The 26,863-nt window shown below is 39.5% G+C and overlaps 1 protein-coding gene across 1 annotated transcript in view; it reads left to right on the top strand.

The window, feature by feature from the left end:
• pkhd1l1.1 (PKHD1 like 1, tandem duplicate 1) overlaps positions 1-26,863 on the top strand; it is a 70,883-nt gene that overhangs the window by 25,294 nt on the left and 18,726 nt on the right. Inside the window, exons 34-63 of the mRNA XM_046059101.1 lie at positions 155-265; positions 472-609; positions 841-965; positions 1,047-1,210; positions 1,407-1,576; positions 2,760-2,892; positions 4,604-4,758; positions 5,453-5,575; positions 5,936-6,041; positions 6,245-6,352; positions 6,427-6,591; positions 6,798-6,919; positions 7,658-7,790; positions 8,428-8,620; positions 9,177-9,319; positions 9,586-9,690; positions 11,385-11,570; positions 11,861-12,034; positions 12,380-12,585; positions 13,670-14,642; positions 15,440-15,688; positions 15,978-16,127; positions 18,245-18,419; positions 19,561-19,717; positions 19,853-20,009; positions 20,180-20,389; positions 23,255-23,384; positions 24,449-24,690; positions 26,490-26,626; positions 26,800-26,850. Coding sequence (XP_045915057.1) covers positions 155-265; positions 472-609; positions 841-965; positions 1,047-1,210; positions 1,407-1,576; positions 2,760-2,892; positions 4,604-4,758; positions 5,453-5,575; positions 5,936-6,041; positions 6,245-6,352; positions 6,427-6,591; positions 6,798-6,919; positions 7,658-7,790; positions 8,428-8,620; positions 9,177-9,319; positions 9,586-9,690; positions 11,385-11,570; positions 11,861-12,034; positions 12,380-12,585; positions 13,670-14,642; positions 15,440-15,688; positions 15,978-16,127; positions 18,245-18,419; positions 19,561-19,717; positions 19,853-20,009; positions 20,180-20,389; positions 23,255-23,384; positions 24,449-24,690; positions 26,490-26,626; positions 26,800-26,850 — 5,391 coding nt within the window. The remainder of the gene's footprint in view (positions 1-154; positions 266-471; positions 610-840; positions 966-1,046; positions 1,211-1,406; positions 1,577-2,759; positions 2,893-4,603; positions 4,759-5,452; positions 5,576-5,935; positions 6,042-6,244; positions 6,353-6,426; positions 6,592-6,797; positions 6,920-7,657; positions 7,791-8,427; positions 8,621-9,176; positions 9,320-9,585; positions 9,691-11,384; positions 11,571-11,860; positions 12,035-12,379; positions 12,586-13,669; positions 14,643-15,439; positions 15,689-15,977; positions 16,128-18,244; positions 18,420-19,560; positions 19,718-19,852; positions 20,010-20,179; positions 20,390-23,254; positions 23,385-24,448; positions 24,691-26,489; positions 26,627-26,799; positions 26,851-26,863) is intronic.

Raw genomic sequence — 26,863 nt, 5'->3', positions numbered from 1 at the left:
TGTTGGGCTTCTGTAAATATCATCATAGAGTACGGTCTAGACCTGCTCTTTTATGAAAAGCGCTGTGAGATAACTGTTGTTGTGATTTGGCGCTATATAAATAAAATTGAATTGAAAATTGAATTGAACATTCAGTCTGTGTGATTGTGAACAGGTTCAGTCGGCTATGGAGGACATGATGAAAGCCGAGTGTCCCAGTGAGATCCTGACCACTGAAGGGACTGATGTGAAATACTTCAAGAACTTTGAAAATGACAACTCTCAGGTCAGTGGGGGAAAAAAAACGACAGGGTTTTTTTTCTGGAGTTCAGAAAATAAAAAATTGTAGCCGTAGTAGTGAGTAATAAAACAGACTTATTTGTATAAATGTGACTAGCACTTGTATGTTAAGTTCACACCTTGAAATACCAACAAATCCTTGGAGAGCAACAGATTTTTCTAATCTCTTTCTGATCTTCTTGCACTCACCAGTTCATAGGGACTCCAGTGAAAAACTCTGCTTTCTGTGGCCTGTGGTCGCTGAAGAATGCTGTGGTTCTTTTCAAGGACAGTTACACCAAAGAGACTGGTGGCTCCTACGGACCAGTTTCATTGGACAAGCATCCTACGGTAAAACCCACAGTTGCTTTATTAATTGTTGTTAAATTTGGCACAGAATGTACCTCTACTTTAAATGGATGAATGGATGCATCAAGAAAATAGTTTGTAAGTGTACAAAGACATGCTGGTTTGGACTTGTATGTATTGCTCCTAATGTCTATAAAAGGTTATGAAATGGTGACTTTCTCTTCATTTTTCATCATAAAACATTTTAAACCTTTCCCATTTCTCTCCTTGCAGCTTTGCTTTGCACACAAGGGAATATTGAAGGATGAAGTAGGAATGAAATTCACTTACCTCAACAGCCAAGGCCTAACCATGACAGCGACCACAAAGATCAACACTCTTTTCAATAAGGGCCAAACGTCAGTTATTTTAATTTGTCATTACATGATGCAAACGTCTCAGCAAAACTGTAGCATATAAATGTGACTATTTCCTGGTAGATGGAGTTACAAATGCATGGACCTGCAGAGCTCCCTGCAGACAGAATACATTGGAAACAAATACAATCTGCTGGAGTTTTACCTCTATAAAGACGTCTCTGGTGCAGATTTCTATGTGGATGCCATATACATCGGAAAGAGCCCAACCACAATTGATGAAAATGGTACACAACTGGATAATAGTTTTGATTTTAGGGAGCTGTTCTTTAATGTCAAAGCTAACTGTTGTTCAGAAGTGCAATCAGACTATATATAAATATTTTTTTCTATTGATGTGTAACAGTAGGAGTGTGCAGATGTTGCTCAGTACTACACAAATTTCAATCAGTTTATTTTGGCCTGTGCATTATTTTCTCACAGCCATTCCCCTAATGAGGAGGCCTCCACCTTTTGAGAGCTCTGGTGATTCCTTTGAGTGGATCACTGTCAACAAGGACACATCATCTGCTGCACAGATCAGCTACAAGATCAAAGCCAGACCAGTAGAATGTGCATTTGGGTTCCCACTGCTAGGAGTTGGCTTTCTGCAGGTAACTAAATAATTAAAGTGACATTGATACTTATTTTTCACCTGCATATTCCATATTTGGGCAGCAGTGTAGACTGTAGGAAAACACTGTATGTCAAGTTTACTTTGTTATTCCGAGTAAGGAAACACAAATTTGGGCAAAGGGTTGGAGCCTAGGGTGAAGTTGAAGTAAGAACTAGCTGTCAGTTATTCCGATAATCCCCAAAACATAAACCTCCTTCCTGACCTCAATATTTTCTAAATGGGACAGTATTTTTCAAAACACATGCATTAAAGAAAGTTTTTTAGCTGCTGAGATCCTCACTTATTGATGAAAACATTAAATGTTGAGTTATGAAAATGAGAGAAAAAGGGGCTTTCCCATTAACTTCAGTACAGTAGAGTCTGTTGGAGCAACAATGTGGAGTCTGTCAGGCTAGCGTTGCTTCAGTCATGTGACTCATAAAAACCAAGGAAATGTAATATATTTTTTACGGTACAGAGAGTTGCCACAGTGATCCTGAATGTGTCTCATAGCTCTACATGCTGTCATCATTTGCCTACTGATAACAGTGGAAGCAGTGACCGGCAACTGAATAAGGACTGGCATGCACGAAGAAGTGTGACTGCAGGCTGTAGTGCCTTCTATAACATTTGATTCAATTAAATCTCACAGTTAATCTGACATTAATCCAGCATTACCTATTTATGTAATATTTGTAATCATTCTAAAACAACATGTTGCCTCTGCATTTGAAGTTTTTGTATAGATTTGACTTTCCTATAAAAATTAAAGCTAAAAAATGTACTCAACAAAAGGTTTTTGTTTAATCTAAGCTGACTGGTTGAATGTTTATTTTTAGAGGGACACGTATATAGTAGGGACCAGTGTGCCACATACACTAATAATATGTATAGCCTAAGCTAGGTGGCAATAGAATGGGGTACATGGGCCTTAATACAAATACACAAAACACAATAAGAAAATACTTACCATTCAAAACACAAACAATGACAAAATTAAATTACCATACAAGTCAGTGACAAACACCAGATTATTCAAGACTACATGACTGTTCCCTCCTTAAAAGCAGATCCAACTTGGATTTAATATGATTCATGATTCAATACAGTATGGTGATGTGAAAACAGACAGCCTTTCGTTCTTCTTCTGATCCTTTAAATGCTCCTCTTGTATTTCCCAGATGTCCAACAACAGCGAGGACACAGCTGAGTTTAGGGAGGGAGCAGCCACCGTCACCATCATTCGCCCTCACAGAGCCACCCCTCCTCTGAATGGCACCTTTAACGTGGAGATTTATGGAAGTCGAGCTGAGGGTAGGTCAGAAGAGGGTGTTGTATTTGCATTGTATCAACTCTAACTGTCCTGGCTGCATACATGTTGTTTCCAGTGCTTGAAGTGGGCCGGAACGCAGTACCTGCACCTCATTACAGTACCGGGACATTTTCTTGCATACCAGGACTTCTCCCAAGTTGCCGGTACTCTCCTCTGCCCTCTCCATACCAGATACTCTGGGCGCTACATGACGCTTACCTGTTCCTGTTCTCTCTGCTTGCTAAACTCTGTCGACGAGGGAGAAGAGAAGCTCGGGTGCCTCTCAAGCAGCCGTGTGCTGAATGTAGCTCGTTAATATCACTTGTTGTGAACCGACCAATCACAGCCTGGATGGGGCAGGACATTTAAAAATATAGACAGATAGGTGTCATTTACACTGGGGACGCTGGGGTCAGAATCTGAATGTCTCCATCACTTTTTGAAAGCTTTTGTTAAAAATGTTCTGAAAAACAGCTTGTAACAAGAAATTTTTTACCACTTCAAGCACTGGTTGTTCCACAGATAGGATCACCTAAAAGGTTAAAGCCCTTTTTTCCCAAGAAGAACCACTGACTTAGTAAATGCTATGCACGAGATGTTTGTCCAATTTCCAAGGTGGTTTCTGAAGCTTCTTGATTCACAATTATCAGCTACTGTTCTATGAAAACCTTAAAGTAGGCTACAAAAAAAAAAAGAGAGCTGGATAAATAACTTAGAATGCAATTCTTTAGTTCATGGATGACATATATTAAACTTAAAACAAATATTTTTACCTTTAGGTGTGTGTCCAGAAACCTAAAATTCAATTAAACTTTATTGTCATTATGCTAATATCATGGCTTAGAGGTAGAGCTTCCACTGTGGTGGTTCGAACCCTGGCTTCTCCAGTCTGCATTTTAACAGGTCTTTTACAACTTTTAAATGTTTATGGGTTTGGACCAGACCGTAAAAATTTGAAGTCGATTGGACTCGTTCTGTAGGATGAGTATATCCAAAAAAGGCGACTTCCTGTTGGGTGTTGGGCATTGAGACTTTTTTTTGTACATCTTGACATGCTGCATGTACCACAGAAGTGCTCAGGCCCTAATAAATAACAACAATGGGAGCGGAATCAGGGATGACAAAATTGCTATGGAGAGGCAGAATGCTCAATGTGTTTGGTTGTATTTGGGTAATAGGTTGACAGGATAGAAGCTGTTTCTCAGTCTGGATGTGCATGTCTGTCTGTAGTCTAAAACCTCCTAATGAATGGTAGGGGTCAAACAGGTGTAGACTTGGGTTTGTGGGGTCACTGATGCTGTGAGCTCTACTCCAGCATCTCTTGTAGATGTCCTTTATGTGAAACCATTTAAAGGAGAGGTATCCCATCATGGCTATTAAATAGATCCATTATGTTCTGTTTTTACAAATAAAGTAAATATAGCTTGTGTCATTCTTTTACCAGTCTGTCTTTCCTACCAGAAAGTAAACAAGTTATTTTGAATGTTGCATAAATTAATGCTAATGATCTCCTGCTCCCAGTGAAAGAGTATTCCCCTATTTAGAGTTTGTCTTTATGATTACCATACTGACATCTTGTTTTACCAGATTCTCTGCAAAGAGCCAGAAATATCATCCCATATGTCTCCATGTAGCACTATGCATGTTACGTACAGTATATATAACAGTCGCTTTTGCAGGGAGGTGTCTAACACAACCAGTGCTTGTTCTCAGGTCTGTCGGTGGACATTAGCGCGGCTGACCTGAAGTATGCTCTGGAGGGAATCTCAGGGATGGGTGAGGTCAGCGTTACAAAGCAGGGAAGCTGCAGACGCCCCAAATGGACGGTTAAGTGGCTCACAAAACCTGGAGACCAGCCTCTGCTCAAGGTCAGATGCCACTTCTTATTTAATAGATTTGTTTTAGGTAATAGTGGTGAATTGCCCCAAAACAATTCTTTGTATCAATTATCAAGAGTTTATTAGCAGCAGTCATGATGGTAATAATATGACATAAAAAAATTAATCAGATATCTGTATTTACATATAAATATACTACTGTATGTTCTTGACACTTTCTATATCAATTTATACTAACAACACGAGACACTAGGGCGATCTTCAACTTCCTCTCCAGGCATGGCCATTGTTTCCTTGATTTCTTTGAAATTTAAAAAAATGAATGATTTCTAATTCAATTTGACAATGTCTATTGTTGTCAGCTGTCTGGCGCTGCATAGCCCTGTTTATTTTTTGTGTCTGTAATTTCACCTTATTCAATTTAGATTTAAATATAGTTTGCTTGACCAGTTCATGTTTTTTAAATTACTGTTTTTCTTCTTAATTTTGGGTCACTTCATTTGTCTGTTTTTATGATGTTTGTGCAAGTCAACAATAAAATTAAACCATTAGTAACAGCAGTACTACTGTGGCTACAGCAGCAGCAGTAAGAGGACTAGTAGTAATACAGTTAACTATGGTGTTAATGCCAGTTTTTAATGTCTTCTTCTCCAACCATTGAAGTTTCTACAGGCATAAAGAAACCAGAAGCTTGAATCCTGATTATGATTTATTCTCATTACAGGTTACAAACTTGTCAGTTGTTGGTGAAAACGCAGTTGTTTCAGCCAGGGAGATTACAAAGGGAGGGCTGTTGATGCGAAGCCTGACAGGGGATTTTTTCCGTGTTTGGGAAACCAAACCACAGGTACAATTGTCTGGTATTGGTTTTCACCATAATTTGTCTGTCAAATGTCTGCTTTGGTCACTTCTGATTACTTTGTATGTTTGCTTACTATAAATCCTGTAGAGCAAGTCCTATTTGTGTTTGTAGCTTTGCATAAAGGAGCTGTATTTGTGCCTCCAGGCAGGATGTGATTCTTATGTTTGCATGTTATTAAATAACTGCTTTGCATTGAAGTGAAAGACAACTACAGCCCTCTATAATGCCGTTGCTATGACTGTTGTAGCTAGAGCTTCGTGTTGGTGATTAGTCCAACCCAGTCATTTTTATTCTGTGAAACCTAACCTAAACTCGACATTAGTTGTTTTGTGATGCTGTTTGCAGGTGGAGGTTTACATCAATGGCATCCCTTCAAAGTGTTCTGGTGACTGTGGGTTTGAATGGTCTGCGGACATGACTCCAGTTGTGACTGGAATCAGCCCATCTCAAGGTGTTGGTTATTTTTAAGGAGTAATATACTGTATATAACCAACCTGTCATATGATAAGAACTGAATCACTGACAAAAGATTTAATGGATTGCCAGCTTTTTTAGAAAAACGTATTATTACTTCAGGTTTATTGTACATATGCTAGATGCCGTTAGTTATGGTGATAAATGATCTATCTATAATTTAATATCTGACATTTTAAGGATCTAACGGTCTGGGGACTCTTTTGACTGTGACTGGGACTGGCTTCAGTGGTGAAAATGCCTCCATTATTGTGGGAAATGCGAGCTGTCTTGTTGAGCAGATCACAGGTTAGTGAAATAAGTGAATACGATATTTAGTTTTTCATTGAGTGGAAGGAGATTAACCAGATTTTGTACTTCAGCTACCACTCAGGTGTGCAGGCTGGGCAGCAACAGTGCTGGTACCTACCCTGTGTTGGTCAGCTTCCCATCTCTGGGTAATACACGCTACGCAGGCGACAGTATGCTCAACTTCACCTACCAGCTCATTGTTTCCTCTTTCACACCGCTCTCTGGAAGTGTGGCAGGTGAGATATACTCAAAAAATCAGCTGCTCTGAACTAAGAACCCCAGTCTGTGTTGTTATTTATCTCAAAATCAAAAGCACAATTACTGTCCTGTGATTTGGTGCAATGGGAACCTTAAAACACACAGGCCTCCAGTTGGGGCAAATTGTGAGTCTCGTTCATTTTATCAGAAAATATAACCATTTTCTTGTTTTATTTTTTCTTAGGAGGCACACTGCTGACAGTGAGAGGCTTCGGCTTCAACCAGAATACCACAGTGTCTGTCGGCAGTGAGGAGTGCACAGTGGTTCTTGCCAGTGACACTGAGCTGAAATGCAGAACACCAGCAGTAAGTGTGCAGACTGCAGACTACTGTTTTTTATGGATGTTGTTTTTACTGGTTTATCTTAACAGATGTCGTTTCAGATAACAGTGGTGCCGGTGTCGGATTTTGTCTGAAAGGGCCTTTGCTTGGTCTGGTATGGCAGACAGCATTGGTGATTAATGTTAGCAAAGATGAGGTGTTTCTGCATAAATGACATTACTGAGTCAGTTCGCTGATTTTACGACTTTATTTGTACTTTTAACACAACATTTTACATACCATGTACCACCACTCGTGGCCACAGCAACAACTTGTACGTTGGCTCACTTTAAAGCATTTTTAACATCAAAATTTGTGAGTTACAAATATAATAAACAGTGTATTGTTTTAGCAGTTTTGTTGATATATCAAAAATTCATGGTAGCCTAAGCAGTTAGTGCCCTTTATTACAGGGCACTAAGTTAAACCAGGAAAACCCATTATTTCCAATGTCTTGCACTACGTTACAACCGCTTTTAGTTGCGTCAAGCGAAGCCACTGATGTGGCAAAGTGCTTGATGCTGCTGTGCCACAGTTCAAGCCCAGTGCCACTGTGTCGGAAAGGGCCTTAAAACGTTTTGATTTTTCATTGTTGTACGAAATGTAACAAATCATTTGACATCACAGACTAATAGTTTTTGCCCCTTTTTCCTGGCACTAGTCACTTGTTTGATCTATTTGTCTGATTTGTTAATAAATAAATGCTTGTATTACTTAATTCAGGGAATTGCAGGACCACAGACCGTCACACTGATAGTGGGAAACATGAGTCAAACAGCCAACGGCTCCTTCACCTATGACATTAACCTTACACCGCAGATCTCAGGCCTGAGTCCCCTCACTACCACTGTGATTGGTGAGTTGAGAGTAAAATTGGGTTCATTGCATTTGGAACATTATAAAACATTACTGAGAAGGGAATTCTGGAAGAATGCTTGGATTATGTTCTTTGGTATGGATAAATGAAAGATTTAATGGGGAAAATGGGTTTTGTTCTTAAAGGTCAATGGAAATCTTAATTGTCCAATGACACACAAAGACACAATTTATATCGTATGCTTGTCCGTTATTTATGAAAAGAAATTTATTCAATAATCACTTATTGTGTTTCAATACCACACCATCATTTGAAAATATAGCATGTTTTGTGTTTTTGTTTACAGTAAGCTAACATTTCCTATGTTAAAAAAGTAGATAAACTGAATGATGTTCTAATTTGGGCTTTTCTGTTCAGAGTTGGTATGTCACCAGGAGCTTAAAGGAGTGTTTGGAAACCTTTTTGTTATCGTCAAGTAATGTTGACTCGCAGGTTTTTTTCTGTTGCTTAACGTGGGAATCTGAGTTGAAGAGACTAACATGTCATCTATTACAGTTACAGTGAACAATACAGCAGCATGCAGACAACAAAATTACCTGTTAATCTGCATCAGTGGTACCTTTTGAGACATCACTTGACCAGGTGATAAGTGCTAATTTGACTCCTTTTTTTGCAGGACATCAAGTTCTCACCATTCAGGGTACAAACCTGGGAGGCCAAGACAATGACAGCATTGTGTCCATAGGCAAAAAGGAATGTGTCACCATTCAGTGGACAACAACGAGCATCACATGTCTGCTGCCTGTACTGCCACCTGGCCTGTACAAGGTGGATGTACATGTTGGAAACAGTGGCTACCCCCAGACAAGGTACAGTGACTGTGAAAGTTTACTTTAGAAATACTCTCACAGGCAACAATCCATCTGTCACATACCAACTGAAAGAGTGTTGATAGTGACGCCAGCTGTCAGAAGTGTTTATTTTTTCTTACATGTCAAAAAGGTGTCGTGTGAACTTTTGAACTTCTGAAGATAAGGAAAGATCTTAAGGACTGTTATTAATACTTTCACATTATACTGTACAAAATGTCCCCAGATATTTTCTGTTTTTAGATATTAAAAATATACAAGCAGTAAACACAGTGATTTATATAGTGAATACAGAATGTAAATCAAGCAATTAAAATCTAAATAAATAAAACAAAAAAGAGGAAAAACAATGGCTCCATTCACACGAAAAAGGATAAAAGGATATTTAGGCTACATAAGACATTTAAATTTTTCTTTTGTATGTATATATTTAGTCAACTAAAACAACACATGCAAATAAATTCACTAAGTAAGTTATTATCAGTTTACTCACAAGCCAGATAATCCAGTTCATTTGGGACTCACTTGGACTCTTTTCTATTGTCTCATTTCATAGCAACGGTGTGAATGTCAGCATTGAATACATCCTGGAAATCCACAGCATCTCCCCACTGTTTGGCTCCTTAATGGGAGGAACCAGGCTGACCGTTTCTGGATCTGGTTTCAGCAACAACACCTCTGACAACAAAGTCTCCATTGGTAAGAAACTTGAAAGCAAGTAGATTTATTATCCCAGGATTAATCTCTGCCAAAAATCTACTCATAATTTTCAGCAAACAAGTATATTTTATTAGTGGACTTGGACATCAAAATAATGGTTGGGGAAAAAACTAAAGGAACTAACTGGTGGTGATCTACTGTGATGTCACTACCTGCAAATATAAAAAAAGCAATTCTGTAATGTTACTGCACCAGCTTTTGTACCTTATCTCATGCATGTTTTGTGTTGGTTTATGGTGTAACAGGAGGAACTGAGTGTGAAGTAAAGGCCGCCTCAGAGAATGAGCTGCAATGTGTTGTGCAGTCAGAGGAGAAGACCCACATCGTCACTAACCAGGGATCCCACCGCAGTAGGTTTACGTTTCAAATCCTTTTTGCAGGTGTCAAACTAAATCTGAGCAGGCTAAAATAGAGCACAACAGAAAGAGGATTAATTTACTTTAAACTGCCTCTAGCAAGGAAGCTGTCACCTGTAGATTACATATGACTGTACAGATAAAGTGTTAAATGATTTTCACGCAGAATGCAAATGGAAAATTAATGTCTGAAACTAATATTGCTTCACCCTATACATGCTACACACCTCTGGGAAGCTAGGAGGCTCAGCTAGAAGCTCAAACCAACCATTTTTATTCACACCAAATACACATCCAACACCAAGCATCTAAATAAGCTTATATCACAACATAAATTACTCTGAAATCACTGTACATGGCTGAAGTTATAAACATCCAGTTATGTCTAATCACAACATATCCTCATGTCCAACCTCTCAAACCAAAGCTAATCTCCCCCTGAGATCAGCTGTATAGCTCACATCACTCAAATCACCAAAATTACAGACTAATTAGCTGGTTAAAAGTAACATCAAACGAGCCAATATACATATAGAATCACAACCGCTGACTTACTTTTGAAGTTTCCGCAGTTTCCATTCCAAAAGTTAGCGTAATTGTTACAAAAAAATATCCCGGCTGCCATTTTGGATATTGCGCAATATCTGGAAGCTGTGTGCCTGCCTTCTCTCATCTTTTTCTGCAGAGAGGCGAAGTCTTGCTTTTACACACCCGGTGATTTTTGCGGTTTAGTAGGCGACTCGTAGGAGCTACATAGACACCCCGTCCCTATGGGATGTTCCTTTCTCAAACTAAAAGCCTACATTTAAACACTAAATATTGTCAAAATATGTCACCTGGTATATTTTTAAAATATTGTATGATAACTGTTTTAGTCCCTGTTTTAGTATCTTTTCATCACATTTATAGTTACAGTCCCCAACAGGTTTAAAACAAGTCTTGTCAGATAAGGTTTAACCAGAACCCAGAAGCAGACAGAGACGTGAGGCCTTTTCACAGACTTTATTGAGAGGCAGGCAAGACAAGGTGGGAGCAAGTGATTGAGCTTGTTGGCAGGCTCAACGATAGGCAGGGACGGCAGGCAGTGTGTGCTCCTCCAGTAAAAACAGGCAGGTATGGGCATATGGGAAGGCGTCCTCTCCAGACTAAGAAAACCAAAGACAAAGTTAATCACGAGGCATAATAGAGAACAATGGTCGCAACAAGGCTGGGTGCCAGCAAAAGACCTACTCTATACAACATAACAATCCAGCGAAGGCTGAGGAGAACTGCAGGGCTTATGAAGCAGCACAGAACGACATGATATGGATCAGGTGTGCTAATCAGTCTGCCAGACAGGTGAATGAGCCAGCCCCATGTTTCCCCACCAGTCACGCCTCCTGTCAAACTGCAAAGGTAGAGAGAGAGGCCGAGCAACAGAAAAACCAAAACACACCAGCCAGCCTCACGCACTCAGAAACAGAAAGTAACAAAACACAGACAACCACACACAGACCCTCCCAGCATAGTCATCGTTGAGACCTCGTGACAAGTCTGACCTCAAATAGGATTGGCAGTATTTAAATTAAATGTTGCTTAACCTCATACAATGAACCCCTTTGTGTGTTAATCTGCTTATGTGTGTAGCCTACTGTTTGTACTGTATGTATACATTTCAGTCTATATTTACATTTGTCTGTGTGTTCCAGTTTACGGACAGGGGTATGCATGGAGTCCTGCCTCTCTGACCGTGTTTGTTGGAGACACAGTAATGTGGCGCTGGGAGGCACCAGCCTTCCAGAGAGTCGGGTACCGGGTCTTCAGTGTTTCCAGCCCAAGTGGCACCACCTACGAAGGGGGACCATTCAACAGTGGAGAGACCAAGACAGGAAAAGGTAGGATAAATATAATACAATATAATCCTAAAAAGCTAAAACTTTATTGCATTGCATTATGGGGCATGATCACTGTGTTCTTAGTGGTAAAAAATTGATACCTTTTCCTCTTTGCTTGGAATTTCCCTTTCTGTGTCTGCAATGCTATGAGGAATAAGATATGTGACATATGAGGAAATGTGATGAGTGGCATGTTCAACATGCATGAGAGACAAATGCATGCCATGTCCAGGAATGCTTCATGAGTTGAGCTCACATTAGGAACTCTGTCTCACTCTCTCCACCCTCAGGCTTTTTTGGCTACCGTTTCACTGCACCCGGTGCGTATTACTACAGCAGTGGCTACATAGATGATGGCAATGTCAGGCTTCTGCAGGGAGTCGTGAAAGTCGAGCCACGGGAAGAGAAGAGCAGTAAGGTCTCAGTCAGATTTGGAGGCATGGAGGCCAGACAAGTGACTGGAGGTAAATGCATAAATGTGGACAAGAAGCACTCAGTATAAAGTTTGACCCTCCAGGAAATCCTTGAGTTCGTTGAGGATCTTTCTACAACAATTCATCAAAGCACAGTTGTAATCATTTATATTATTTGACATATTTAAGAGAGAATAAAGGAAGTCAGGTCAGGTGAATAAAGTTTTTATATATATATATATATAAATAAATAACTTATATTTATATAAGTTATATATTTATTTTTAGACAGAAAGGACAAAAACTCAATATCTATTCCAATTGTTTTCCAAGTCAACAGAAAAGCGTTTTTTAAGTTTGCAAGTAATTAATGGATTAAACTGTGTCCCCATTCAGGTTCACATAACTTCTCCAGACCACACCCACAATGCATCGCCACTCCACAGTGCCAACAGACCAATGAGACTGCAGACGATCTTTCTTTCAGCTCCTCCACCTGCTTCACTCCCACAGTCCACTCCATTTCTCCCAACCAGGAATCATACCACGAGCTAATCCATATTCAGGGCAATGGCTTCAGCAACACCGCCTGCGCTAATGAGGTTTGCAGTGTTTCTGTGACTAATTTTTAAATTTATTTAAATTTAAAATGACTTGAAAAAAAAAATCTTAAGTCAGTAACAGAGAAAGATATCTATTTGGATACCTTCTTCTTTTTGTTTAGTAAATTAATTAAATAGATGTAATACAAGCAGCTGTACAAGTTAATATCAAGTCAAGTAAAGTCAGGTCAAATTATTTATAAAGCACATTTAACAAAACCCACTGTTGAACAAAGTGCTGTACAAACTATTGCATTTCAAACAACAACAACAAAAAGTAGACCAATCAGGTAAAAAAAATTTAAATACAGCAACAATAAAACAATAGAAATATAAAGTAATCATGACGTATAAGCATGTCCCTAGACTGACTCAAACCCTATAGAGTAAAAATATGTTTTAAGACAAGACTTAAAAGTCTCAGTAGTTGGAGATGATCTAATGAAAGATTTCACAGTCTTGGTTCCACAACCAAAACGACACGATCACCCTTTTTTCAAAGGTTTTTGAAATGAGCTGATGGAATTGCTAAAGGGAGCTGAGCTAAGGGGCCTGGAAGAGTGATACAGTGTGAGGAGGTCTAAAATATACAAACTATTTTGATGATTTGATTTGTGTTAATAGTCTATTTGACAAACTTGCACGATTATTAGAATGATGATTTTATAGTTAAGCAGAAAGAAAATAATAAAATAGCACAACTCTGTGAGGCGATAGACCTTTACAGCAATATACACATTCGGTTGTTAAAACTCTATTTGTGATTGACCTAAAGAAGCACAATGCTAAACATACTCGTGTGCATATATAAACTTTGTATTGCTCTTGTTTACAAGGACCTTTACATTTCACCTACAGTTAATAATGTATAAAATAACTACTTAATCTGTTACCGGTCAGTGTGTGTCTCCGGATTGCAGACAAAAAAATATATATTTCTACTCGAGATCCTTTGTCTTTATTGTGTCTGTATCCAAAACATAACTGTGTTTGTTTTTAACCTTGAGTTCATCACTAGAAGAGATAAAGTGAATGCTTGGAAAGAGCTTGATGTGACTGTCAGTGGTGTCTCTTTGTCCTGTAGGTGACAGTGGGAGATCAGCCCTGTCAGGTGATCAACAGCTCTAACTCTGAGATCAACTGCCATCTCAGCTACAACAGTGAACTTCCTATCGGTGTCGCTCTCCCCGTGGCGGTCAGAGTCAACAACCTTGGCAACGCCATCATCGCTGTACCAGACGAGCTCAGCCGCCGTTTTGTGGTTCTGCCTGTGGTCGATTCTGTCTCACCACCTCTCGGCAGCCCCACCGGCCACACGCAGCTCCTCATCCAAGGCTCTGGCTTCACTGAAGGACAGGTCACTGTAGCCAGTGTGCCGTGCACTGTTGTGTCAGTAAATTACACCAATATCATCTGTGACACCAATCCTTCTCTGCCACACACCGGAGATGTTGTCTTCCACATGGGCAGGATCCAAAGCTCCTGTCATTCAGACTGCTCCTTCATGTACTCTTCCTCTGTCACTCCCGTAGTCACTGGTATTTCACCCAACAACATCAGCAATCTAACCACTGTTACCATCTTTGGCTCAGGGTTTGGCAGCAACGTGGATGACATAGCAGTGTTTGCCAGCACCACAGAGCTGGAAGTCACCGCCGTGACTGATGGCAACATTTCTGTGAGAGTTAACGCTCTGCCTGCAGGCGTCCACTCTGTCAAAGTGATTGTGAGAAGTAAAGGCCTTGCATCCGGTTCTGTCACCCTGACCAGTCTCGCCCAAGCTGACCTCAACCCCAATGTGGGCAGCCTGGCAGGAGGAACCTCTCTCATCTTCACTGGAAACGGCTTTGCTCCAGGGAACACCAAGGTGATGGTCGATGGCCAACCCTGCAAGATTCAGGAGGAGATGCCGCGTCGGCTTAGCTGCCTGACTCCTCCTCACAGAGAGGGGCTGGTAACCGTCACCATCCAGGTCTTTTCGTTGCAGTATCCTCCTCTTTACTTCACCTACTCTGCAGCCAACACTCCGGTCATCAGCTCCATCAGCCCCACTACTGGTAATTATGGTCCTCTACTACATCCTGTAGACAGAATAACACTACTCATTATCAAGCAGCAGCTTGAGTACTAGGGGTGGGGGAAAAAATCAGTATCGCATAGTATCGCATAGTATCGCAATATTTTCCGTGGCAATATTGAAACACGGAGGACAAGTATCAATCTTTTATTATATAAATTGTACATGAGAATTTTACTTTTTGGTGCTATAGTAATACAATCAGTTGCTTTTTCAGTCCAATAGAAAAATAATTTTCCTTTGGGGACACAATTTGTAGTTGGGAAAAAAGTTGCAATATATCGCAATATTTTTAAAATCCCAATAATATCGTATCGTGACATAGGTATCGTGATAATATCGTATTGTGGGACCTCTGGTGATTCCCACCCCTATTGAGTAGTGATCTGGAGAAGAGTTTGTTGCCTTATTTGGGGGTCATTTCGGAGTGCATACAGAACAGAGCAGCAATATAGAAATACAAAATGTATCAATCTGTGAAGGGCCAGGGGTGGCCAAACTATAGTCTGCAGTGAATTTTAAAAAATAAATTACAATATAACTTATTTATAATAAATTGCTTTGTATGTACAGATCACCTTTTAGTTTGAACACAAGAGGTGCTCAGTAAAAATAGTAAACCAACCATTTAATTAACGTGATTTTTAGTTGACAACACTCACGTCAGTGGATCTGGATAACAAAAGCATGCAGTGTATTATGTTCATGTTACATTCATCCAGTCCTGTGTAAACTCTCTCTCATTACCTCGTCTTCCTATCTGTTTACTTCCCACAGGGCCGAGCGGTGCAGTCATCACACTGACAGGTTCAGGATTTGGCAGTGACTCTCAGCAAATCTCCATCACCATAAACAATGTCCCCTGCAATGTTACTTCAGTCTCTGACACACAGATTCAGTGCACTGCAGGAGACAACCCAGGGGGGGCATACCCAGTCATGCTGCACCACCAGGTCAAAGGTCATGCCCAGTCAGCTGTCATGTTCATGTATGAGCTGACTCTGAGCAGCGTGCAGCCCAGTGAGGGTAAGCAGAGGCACAGTCCAAACAATCCATTTAATACATCCTCAATATTTTATATTCAAAGAAGGGTCACACATACAGAATATAGGGTAGGTAATCAGTGTAAAGGTAAATTCACACTTTGTCAACATTGTTATCAGTTCAGTAGCTTGGCACATATATCCAATAAAAGTTAAAATCAAGGTCAGCTTGACTTGATTGAAGATACTCAAAGACATGTTGTCCCTTATCAGAGAGACTTCTTCAGTTCTGACTGACTGGTGGAGCTGACAGTCACTCATCTGTTATTCAGGCAGTTTTGGTGGCGGTGCTCTGCTGTCCGTGCAGGGTTCTGGGTTTGACCCGCACAACTCCACTGTGATGATCTGCGGTAAGGAGTGTGAAGTTCGCAGAGAAATATCGACGTCGAACATTCTGTACTGCCAGTCTCCACTCAACAACGGTAAGTTTAGTTTACGCTAAAGATCAAACAAAGAATAAAAACAAAAAAAATACAGAAAATAACACAATTAAAACATATCAAACAGACTGCACAGTTTGTTGATTAAATTTATTGGTGTTCAGATATGTTTTCATGTCCAGATTTCAAATGATCAGTTAAAAAACATTTTAAGAAACAGTTTTTGAAATGTTGAAATGTTTATTATTCAGAAAGAACATTACCCCGTGACCCTGGACAGGTTGTGTTAGGTTTTGCTAATTGGATTCAGGAGTGGACACAAGGCAGATGAACAGTACACTTAGGCAGACTTATTCACAGAAGAGGAAAGTGCAAACTGAAGAACTGAACAATGGGAAGCGGGCAGGCATGTGCGGGGATGGCAGGCTGAGCATGGGACTGGAGGCAACGTCCTCAAAACACTGTTTTGCAGGCAAGCAGCGTCTCCAAACTCGGTTGACAAACTAGAGCAGGCTGAGACAAAAACGTTAGGCTAAGTCACAAAAATGACAAGACCTAGGTGTAATTTACACTGGGGATGCTGGGACATGTCCCCACCACTTTTTTAAACCATAAAAACATTCGGAAATATAGCTTGCAGTTATATAACAAATAAAAATGCTTTTGCACATTAAGAAAACATGCAATGCAAAGAAAATATTGAAGAAACAAATGTGCATTGTCCAAAAAAATATAACTTAAGCTAAAAAAAAAAAAACAAGCTACTATTATAAAATGACCCAAAAATGTGCATGCACCAATCAGTAACTTTAACAACTTCTTGACACAGTTTCTTTTTGGCCAAGTTTTCTGTTCTCTCCCATTGAACATGACAAAAGAGGAGAGAAGACTAAATATGTATTATACATATGTGTTGCCTCAGCAGGGATGATATTACATGAGAAAAGTTGATCAGCAGGAGAAACAGACCTGAAAGCAACACAGAATGAGTGAGAGTTGCACTGACTTATATTCTGTTATATTTATATATTTTCAAATGTCACGTGCCACCTGAATTTTGTGTTTTCTTTTACATAAATAAAAACATTTACACCAGAAATTGGTGCAGAAACTTTGACCAGAATGCAGGAAATGAAGTGTTTAAAGATCAACATTTCCTGGGGGAGGTCCCCCCAGACCCCCACTCGTATATCTGAGTATTGAGGATATCTTTAAAACACTTTTTAAGGATCTTTTTGTCTCATCCTTGTGAACTTTATATCGCGTAGCATAATGTCTCAGAAGCTAAGTGTCTCTTCACACCCCTAATCTGAGCACCTTTGTCCCCACAACACAAAGTGACGCCCTTGTACAAGACTTAAGTTATACTAAGTGGGCTGGCGCATTTGTACCACAAAAGGTAAACTGACAAACTTACAAGGATTGGAAGAAGAGACAGAGTATTTCACTGCAGGAGCTGATTGCTGGATGAGCCACAGGTGTGAGACGCAGCAGGTGGTTATCAGCCAGGAGGGAGGGAGCCAGAGTGACACACCCACAACACACACACACACACACACACAGACTGACTGAACATGACAGACAAAAACTGACAGAGACAGTAGGGAGGGGAAACAGGGGACATGACAGGAATCATATCTGGTTGCAGCAATTTACCCTGCTGATAGGGGGGCATGCACCTCTCACTTTTTAAAATCCATTATTTGTCCCTCCAAGTTTACAGTTTGATTTATTCACTAAAATATGACAAAACAATGTTTTCTCGGTCAAAAGCCATTTAATTTATTTTAAAAATATGTTTGCTTCTGAACAAAAGAGGCTGTTTATCTTCTAATCAACAGCTTTTCATCTCTCTAGTAAAGGTTAAGGAGTTAAAAGGCTTTTCAAGTTTTTCTTTGGAGAGAATGTGTTCCTTATGGTTTATGATATTTTTAGTTCCTGAATCATTATCACAAACTAAGATTAACTTTAAATGATCTAATTGAGACTGACTTCTGTCTACAAGGAATGTTGTCAGCCTTTCATCGCAGCTGAAAAGGGCAGGCATGGCAGATAAGACAATAAAATATCTTCCTTTGATTCTTATCTCTGAGCATGCATCTTGATACTTTTGTTTGTCTGTCCGTCTGTCTGTCTTTGGATGTCCTGTCTTCTTTCAGGCACTCGCTCACAGGTGAGCTGCGTGGTTGCTGTCTTTAATCACCTGAATGCCGTCAACATATCAAATGGCTTTACCTACAAATCTCAGTTGACTCCGGTGATCACTGAAGTTTCTCCACGCAGGGGAGGAACTGCAGGAGGCACCCAGCTCACAATTGCTGGCTCCGGTTTCAGGTGCAATAAAGGAGTAAACACTGTAGAGTACATATGGCACAATGGAGAGCCGCACCCAGATTATTGTCCACCGGTTAAGAATTAAGCGCAACAACAAACAACACAAATGTTTTTGTTTCATGGGACATTTCAAAGCTAAACGTGGGATAAAAATAAAGCTTTAGAGTACAATTAAACACCCACAGAACTCATTGTGTCCATTAAGAACACAATATAATGAACAGCAAACAATGTTTGTATTAAATAGTATATAAAATAGTTTGAATAGTAATTATGAGATACCATAGAAAGTGAAAAATGATAGCATAACAAACCATACTTTACCATAATAAACCTCTACACTGTAATGTTCACAGAATGTTTTAATTTATTATAATTTCATTAATGAAATAATACAAAAGCATCCATGATAATACAATATACTTTTTAAAATACAATTTAAAAAGTTTTGCTTTGTAAAATGGTGTGAAAAATATGAGAGTATTTGGTTTTGGTACTTTGTAGTATGATATATTAATGTCATGTAATGTAGATTTGTTATATTATATTACAGTATATCACATGGTATAGTATATTGTTAACTAGCATGCATATATTAAATTATCCTATGTAAAATTACATAAAATTATAACATGTGGGATTTAACTGTGTTATGATTGACTACATTAAATGCACCAATCAGCCAAACTGGGTAAGAGCATCTCCAAAAAGGTCTGCAGTGTTCAGTACTATCAAAAGTGGTCCAAGGAAGGAAAAGCACCAGTAACAGGCTCATTGATGCACGATGGGTAGCAAAGGCTGGCCCGTGTGGTCGGCTCTAAAGTCAAATCGCTGGAAAAGTGAATGCTGGTTCTGATAGAAAGGTGTCAGAACACACAATGCAAACACAGTGGAGTCCATGTCTCGGCGGGTCATGGGAGACTTACGATCAGCAGGTGATAATAACGGTATGGCTGATTGGTGTAGCCTAGGCTATGTGGGTATTTTGTGTTGAACTAAAGTATGTTATGTTGCACTATATATAATATTTATGTCACTGTATAATGTAAGCTTTAAATTAATCTATCCAATCTCTCTTTTTATCGATTAATGAATGAATTAATCTGTCTATTGATATATAACATTTTTTCCCACCTTACAGCACTGACATGAATGAAGTCAATGTCACCATCGCAGGGTCTGTGTGTGATGTTCAATCCACCAACAACACACACATCATTTGTGTGACAAATGCTCAGCAACAGTCTCAAGAAACCAAAGTCAGAGTCAGCGTCGGAGACCAAGGCATCGCTAAGATGGTAAGAGAGTTCAGTCAAATCCCCTGTCTTTACTCGCAACAGAGTTTGTTTTATTCACATCAAAATATAATCGCACTGATTTCATACCTTTAGAGTACATTTTTGTCTTAATCCTGTATTTGTCTCTTTCTTTAGGATAATGCAAGTTTCTTCTACATTGACGTGTGGTCGTCCAGGTTCACGTGGGGTGGTCTGTCTCCACCTGAGGCCGGCTCGTTTGCTGTCATCACTAAAGGCCAGACCATCCTGCTGGACACCAGCACCCCAGTGCTGAAAATGCTTCTTATTCAAGGTGCAAAAATTACTTTATCATGTTTTTTTAATTTTATTTTGGACGTGTGTACATCCCATTTTTAGACAGAGAGAACCACACGCTCTCTGAGCTTGATGACAATACAAGAACATAAAGCTCTTTTTCCCCAACAGTGTTTAGTTTGTAACCTGCTGTTTCTTTGTGCTCAGGAGGGACGTTGGTGTTTGATGAAGCTGACATCGAGTTGCAGGCAGAAAACATCCTGATCACAGACGGCGGACGACTCCAGATCGGCCAGGAGGGGGCACCATTTCAACACAAAGCCATCATCACACTTCATGGACACCTGCGCTCACCTGAACTTCCTGTTTATGGAGCTAAGACGCTGGCTGTCAGAGAGGGAGTGCTGGACCTGCATGGTATGAAAACACGTAAACATAATCAAACTGATGAGCGGGTCGATGCAGCTCTCATGTCTGTATTAAGTATATGAAGCTACAGCCAGCAGCCAGCAGCCAGTTAGTTTAGCTCAGCAGAAATACTGGAAACAGAGGGAGACAGGTAGCATGGCTCTGCAGAGAATAAAGTCTATGGGCTGATATTTGTGTCAGTAGAATCTGAATGGGAATAATTTACATATGAATTCAAATTTCTCAACTTGAATAATTGCATTAAAAACCTGGATTTGAATTTGATAGCATAATTTGAATTTGCGTTGTTTAACTTTAATTTTTTTGTATTGAAAAACTGAATCTGAATAACATAATTTGAAACTGAATTTATTAGTTTGAAACTGAATTCCAATAAACTGAATGTAATATTATGAAACTTAGTTTGAGCCTCACTAAAAATTCAAGTCTTTATGTACTTTTAGTTTTCTCAGTTCGAATCTCTCATTTCAATTTCATTCAACAATATTATGTTTAAGGACCTTCAGGAAGAGCAATTGAGTGCAGATTAAGGCTGCTTTCTTTCCAACAGCCAGCCTTGGGCAACTCCACTGCAAAAAAGCCCTGATTTATTACCTTAGTAAACACTTTACTTTTGAGTTTATGATCTAAATAGTCAGTTTCAAACATGATGTTCATTTAGTGAATTATGGTCCCATTTAGAGGAAAATAGCTTATGTGGTGTCCGAATAATAATGCTGCGATGATGTGTTGAGAAGAAATCCGCTTGACACTGTTCTTGATCATAAAAGTTTATTACATCAAGGAGTTCAGCATCAATTACAAGCTCTGCAGCAGCTTGGAGAGTGACCCAGCCCGATGAACACTCTGTCTCTCTGTACATCAAACACAGCTTATATAGGACATGTTTAGGTATCTGTTAGATACCATATAAGGGTCTGAGTCTGCAAACTAAGGCACCAATCCATATAAGGGCACAGTTTTTTAGGATAAGTGTAGGCATCTGTTAGATACCATATAAGGGTCTGAGTCTGCAAACTAAGGCACCAATCCATATAAGGGCACAGTTCTATAGGATAAGTGTAGGCATCTGTTAGATACCATATAAGGGTCTGAGTCTGCACACAACCACTGACCTCTGCTCTCCCCTTAAAAGGTCATTAATCCTCTATCCAGCTGCTACAGTGCTATGTTAAACTGTTATGCGTCAAATGCACATATGTTATACACCACACTTATAAAGCAGGGTCTGCTTTAGGATGGGAATACTTAATGGTTTTTCAAGACGAACGGCATCAGTTTTCAGCGTGGTGAAGCATGACAAAAGGCATCATTTTTCAAGTTTGTATAAATGTATATAATATAATTATTATAAAATTATTTATGTAAAAGTGATAGCATACCTGTTAGGCTACTTTGTGATCGCTTCCATGGTGACCTGTCAATCAAGCTAGAGTGATTCGTATCTACTGCACAGCTTATTAGAATTCAGCTGTTCATTTTTCCCTGTTCCTGTTCTTCGCTAGCGAAAATTAGCATCCCGATTAAAATCCCTGTTAACATGAATTATAGATGCACTTTGCAAACCAAGCCATGGTAACACTGTGGCCTGAGTGGGCTTCCGTTAATCCATAAATGCATTCCCTTCAGTTCACTGCATATATTATGGTTATTTGAGCACAGCTATAGCAATACATAAAGGACTGAAATATGGCTGTTTATGAAAATATTTAACGTAGACTGTGTTACATTCAACAGATCTATCAGGCATGCTATCACTTGTACATAAATCTTTCTTGTATACATTTATACAAACCTGAGAATGATGTCTTTTCTCATGCTTCACCATGCTGAATACAGATGGCGTTCGGCTTGAATACCCATAACGTAGTCCCACCCTAAAGCATACCCTGCTTTATCAGCTATTTTCCTCTCAATTTACTAAATGAACATGACACTGTATTGAAAAGTATATGGCACTGACTATTGAGATCATAAACTGAGGTACTGTTTACTGAGGTAATAAATCAGGTGGGCAGCTCATTTTGCCATTGTTTCTGATGGAACTGGACTTCTTTTTGCAGTGATGTTGTCCTCTGCTGGCTGTCGGAAAGAATGCATGATCGAGGTAATCTGCAATGGATTACTCTTCCTAAAGGACCTTCAAGTGTCTTTGGCCTTGAAACTAAATCTTGTGGTTTGAAATTGAAATGAGAGAAGCGAATTTGAATTGAGAGAACTAAAAGTGAAAGTAGATAAAGAGTTGATTTTTTAGTGAGGCCTAAATACAGTTTCAGTTGCAACTGAATGCAGTTTCATAATATTACTTTCAGTTTAAATTTTATTGGAATTCAGTTTTAAACTAATAAATTCAGTTTCAAATTATGCTATTCAGGTTCAGTTTTTCAATACAATTATTCAAGATAAAGAAATTGAGCAATTCAAATTCAGATCAAAATTATTCAAATTCAGATTCTACTGACACAAATATCAGCATACATATTCACTTCACCTGTAAGTGGTCATAATGTTATGTTATGTATAATGTTATGTTATAATAATAAATCGCACGTCTTATAATTTTATATAGTTTTATATAGGATATTTTAAAACAATGTAGTATTTTTATATTGTTGTATCACTACTTTGAATTAAGAAAAGAATGAGAATACTTCTTCCACCACTGAATTACAGTCATCTCTGTTAAGAATCAAGTGGTAGAAAATGTTTTGTAAAAAAAAAAATATGTCACATAATGATAAACTGATAAACAACCGATAAACTGATCATTTGAGTCATGTATCCTGCAGGGATGTTGTTATTATTGGTACCTCACTTCAGGTGCAAGTCGTTGCTGACAACCTGTTTCTCCAGGTATTCCAGTTCCTGTCCCCTGGACCCACTTGGCCCAGACAGCATCCAACGGTTCTGTCACACTGACCCTAATGAAGGCAGTGACTTGGAAAGCTGGAGACGAAATTGTCATTGCTTCCACCGGCCACAGGTACAGCAAGGTCTCGAATTCATGCATGTCTAATCTGAAACCAGAAAAGTTATTTAGGAAAATGCTTTTAAAACTATTACCTTCGCTCTACACAGTGAAGGCACAGTAACAAATTATTTGATCAAAAGTGAGGTAAGACTCAACAAATTTTTTATCACAAAATTGTAAACATGTAAAAAAACATTTTTTTACATAAATAAAAATAATATTATGTTAAAAGCAATTGACGGCACTCCAGCTAGTTACAGCTAGCTAGCAAGATAGCCTTAGTTACAACTAATTTACCTACCTTTTCCTCTTTCCTGAATTTGAAATTTTGATGCTTCAGAATCTTAATAATTGAGTTTATATCACATTAAAGGCAGTTGCTAAATCAATTCCTAACAATGAAACTAGTCCTGCTAAGCAGAGTAGCAGTAACTGCCTCTGCTGCAGCATCTGACTTCCTTTAAATCAAATTTTTTTATTTATTTAATTAAAGGTTCAGTTAAAGAAGTAACAAGAACATATTTTCTTTGTAGATATTGTGTTTTCCCGTTTGGATGTCCAACATAGAGTGCAGTATTTTCTGAGGTTTTATGTAAAGTTAGTTACAATAATTAATTGTCAGTCTAAAAAGACATAAAATTAAGGTTTACAACTTAAATATGTTACACAGTTCGGCAAAGAGCTTTAAAACATCAAACCCTTTTCTCTCAACTTCACTGCTCCTGTAGTTACTGATCTCTGCTTTTGTAAGGCAGTGATTGCCTTACTCACACACACACACACACAAACCCACACACACACACGCACACCTTTAGGCTGATATCAGGATTCTACATGACATTAAGAAAAACCTTTAACCACATCATGTAAAGTTGAAATAAATCATCAAAAAAAAAGTGCTGCACATAAATTACGCCTGAAAGGAAATGTTAAAGGACAAAAGTTAAAGGTGTATAGCTCTACATAGATTTATTAAATCCCTTTTCAAAGCTTGGGCAGGCCAATTATTTTTACTTTACTGACTGTACTAACCCCTACTGTAGAAATCATTTATTTCTGGTTCCTGTTGTTTCCAGGCACAGCCAGAAAGAGAACGAGGTGAGGAGGATTGCCGCTGTGTCAGCTGATGGAAAGACTCTAACCCTGACCGAACCCCTCAAGTACACTCACCTTGGGGTTACCGTCACGCTGCCCAATGGTACAGTGTTTGAGGGCCGAGCTGAGGTGGGTCTCCTCACCAGGAACATCGTAGTACGAGGCTCCCAAAACCAAGAATGGAACGACAATATCGCAGCCTGCCCCGATGGCTTCAACACAGGTAATGTGTTTCGGTGGTGTTAGATTTTTCTGATTTGATGTTACACTAAACACTGTGTAAAAGTAGAAATAAGATTTTATTTACAGGTGATCGTGGGTTAGATTCACGGTCAGGGTGGCGTATCCAGGTGAACCCTTAGGCAAGGTCCTTAATGCTACTCGTCTGCCTCAGGCATGAGTGAAACCGCGGAGTCATACCGGTTCGGATGTCTCCCGGATCAACAAGGTCTGCATCAGGTGCTAGGGAACCAGGGCAACCTGATGAGAAATGGGCTACTGGAGCAAGAGATACATGGACTAGAGCAGAAAATATGGATATGATGTGTTCTACTATATGCAGAGACTGTCGGATATATGGATGCATCAAAACCCATCATCAGCACTAACAAAGAAACAACTCCTAGCTCAGGGTTCTAACATCCGCAAGCGGCAACTGCTATCACAACTAGAGGGTTGATGAGGTACAACAAATATCCTACGGCAAGGGGGAGCCAGGACGACAGGTCAGCGGGGAGATGTCATCATCATCCCCACACTCAGAGATTGGGTCCCAAGCCCCAAAAACAACAAGCAGAACAGAGGCACTTCACACAAGGGCATCTGACCGAAGTTTGCCAGATGAACACCATAAGCCACAAAGAGCTCCCCCATAGAGGAGAAGGCTAGAGGCCAAGATCAAGGCAACACGGAGAGATGATAGTCAGCTCTCAGAGCTACAGAAAGGTAAATAAACTGGATGTTCTCCACCGAACCATTCAAAATGTACTCTCAGTGGCAGTGTAAAACACAAGATCAAATCCACCCAGGGCTGAGACTGAACAGTACTGGAAGAACATATGGGAGAAGGAGGCACAACAGCAATGCTTAGTGTCTAGTGGATCTAAGAACAGAGCAGAGCAAGATCCAATAACCATTACAATGGCAGACATCCAAGAAAGAGTGGCAGGTGTGAAGAGATGGACAGCACCAGACCCTGACATGATCCACACCTACTGGCTAAAGAAACTATCTGCACTCCATGAACGCCTGGCAGCACAAATGAACCAACTGCTTATGGATGGAACCCACCCAGAATGGTTAACCCAAGGACGGACAGTCCTGATTATGAAGGATCCCCAGAAGAGAACAAAAACTTCCAAATTTACCAACTACCATTTGCACAACATGGAAGCTCCTGTCAGGCATCATAGCAGCTAAGATGAGTAGGCACATGACTCAATACATGGACAGGATCCAGAAGGGAAAACAGGCCGTAATACCAGGGGAGCCCAGCACCAGCTACTGGTCGATAGAGAGAGTCACTAAAGACTGCAAGACCAGGCAGATGACCCGTGCACCACCTGGATTGATTACAAGAAAGCCTACGACTTAATGCCACATGTATGAATGTGGCAAAACAGGACACTAATGGCCTTCATCGAGAACTCAAGAAAAAATAAAATATGTGATATTGACAAATCAATTAATGTACTAATTGTTTTAGCTCTACTTTAGTTTAACAAGGATAAATTTGCATTGAATAGTACTGCTAACCCTTACCCTAAGCTTTTCAAACTGGGAAAGAATAAGAGCTTTTTAATAGATTATAAATATATTTCTAATGAAATTAACAGTTTGCAATTTAATAGAGTATACAGGGTTCAGAATACTAAAAAATATGATGTAGGTTGTGGGCTTGACCCCCACACTTTGGGCATCATTTGTACCTTTTTCATTGCTTTTGTTATTTTGAGATAATTACATCATGTATGTAATCGTTGGGCTATGCAGTATTAACATCTTTCTGTCCTGGTGCTGTAGGTGAATTCGCCACCCAAACCTGTTTTCAAGGAAGGTTTGGAGAGGAGGTTGGCAGTGATCAGTTTGGAGGATGCATCATGTTTCACGCACCCAGACCAAATGAGAATCTTGCCATTGGCAGACTGGAATATGTTGAGGTAAAATACTGAAAACTTTCTCTGATGAAACTTCTAGTTCTACATGTTGATCAGATTACTCCTGTTTTTCTAAATCTCCTTATCCTCACAATCTGCTTTTTTTCCATTTGTATGTACTTATCCACACAAATTGAAATGTTAAACTTTAAAGTCTTTATGCTTTTATGCCACAGGTCTTCTATGCAGGACAGGCCTACAGGCTAGGACGTTATCCCATCCACTGGCATCTAATGGGAG

The sequence above is a fragment of the Micropterus dolomieu genome, linkage group LG09 (assembly GCF_021292245.1).
Source record: "Micropterus dolomieu isolate WLL.071019.BEF.003 ecotype Adirondacks linkage group LG09, ASM2129224v1, whole genome shotgun sequence".
Lineage (NCBI taxonomy): Eukaryota > Metazoa > Chordata > Actinopteri > Centrarchiformes > Centrarchidae > Micropterus > Micropterus dolomieu.
Note: the sequence above shows the minus strand (reverse complement) of the source record. Positions and strands in the feature narration are given on the sequence as shown.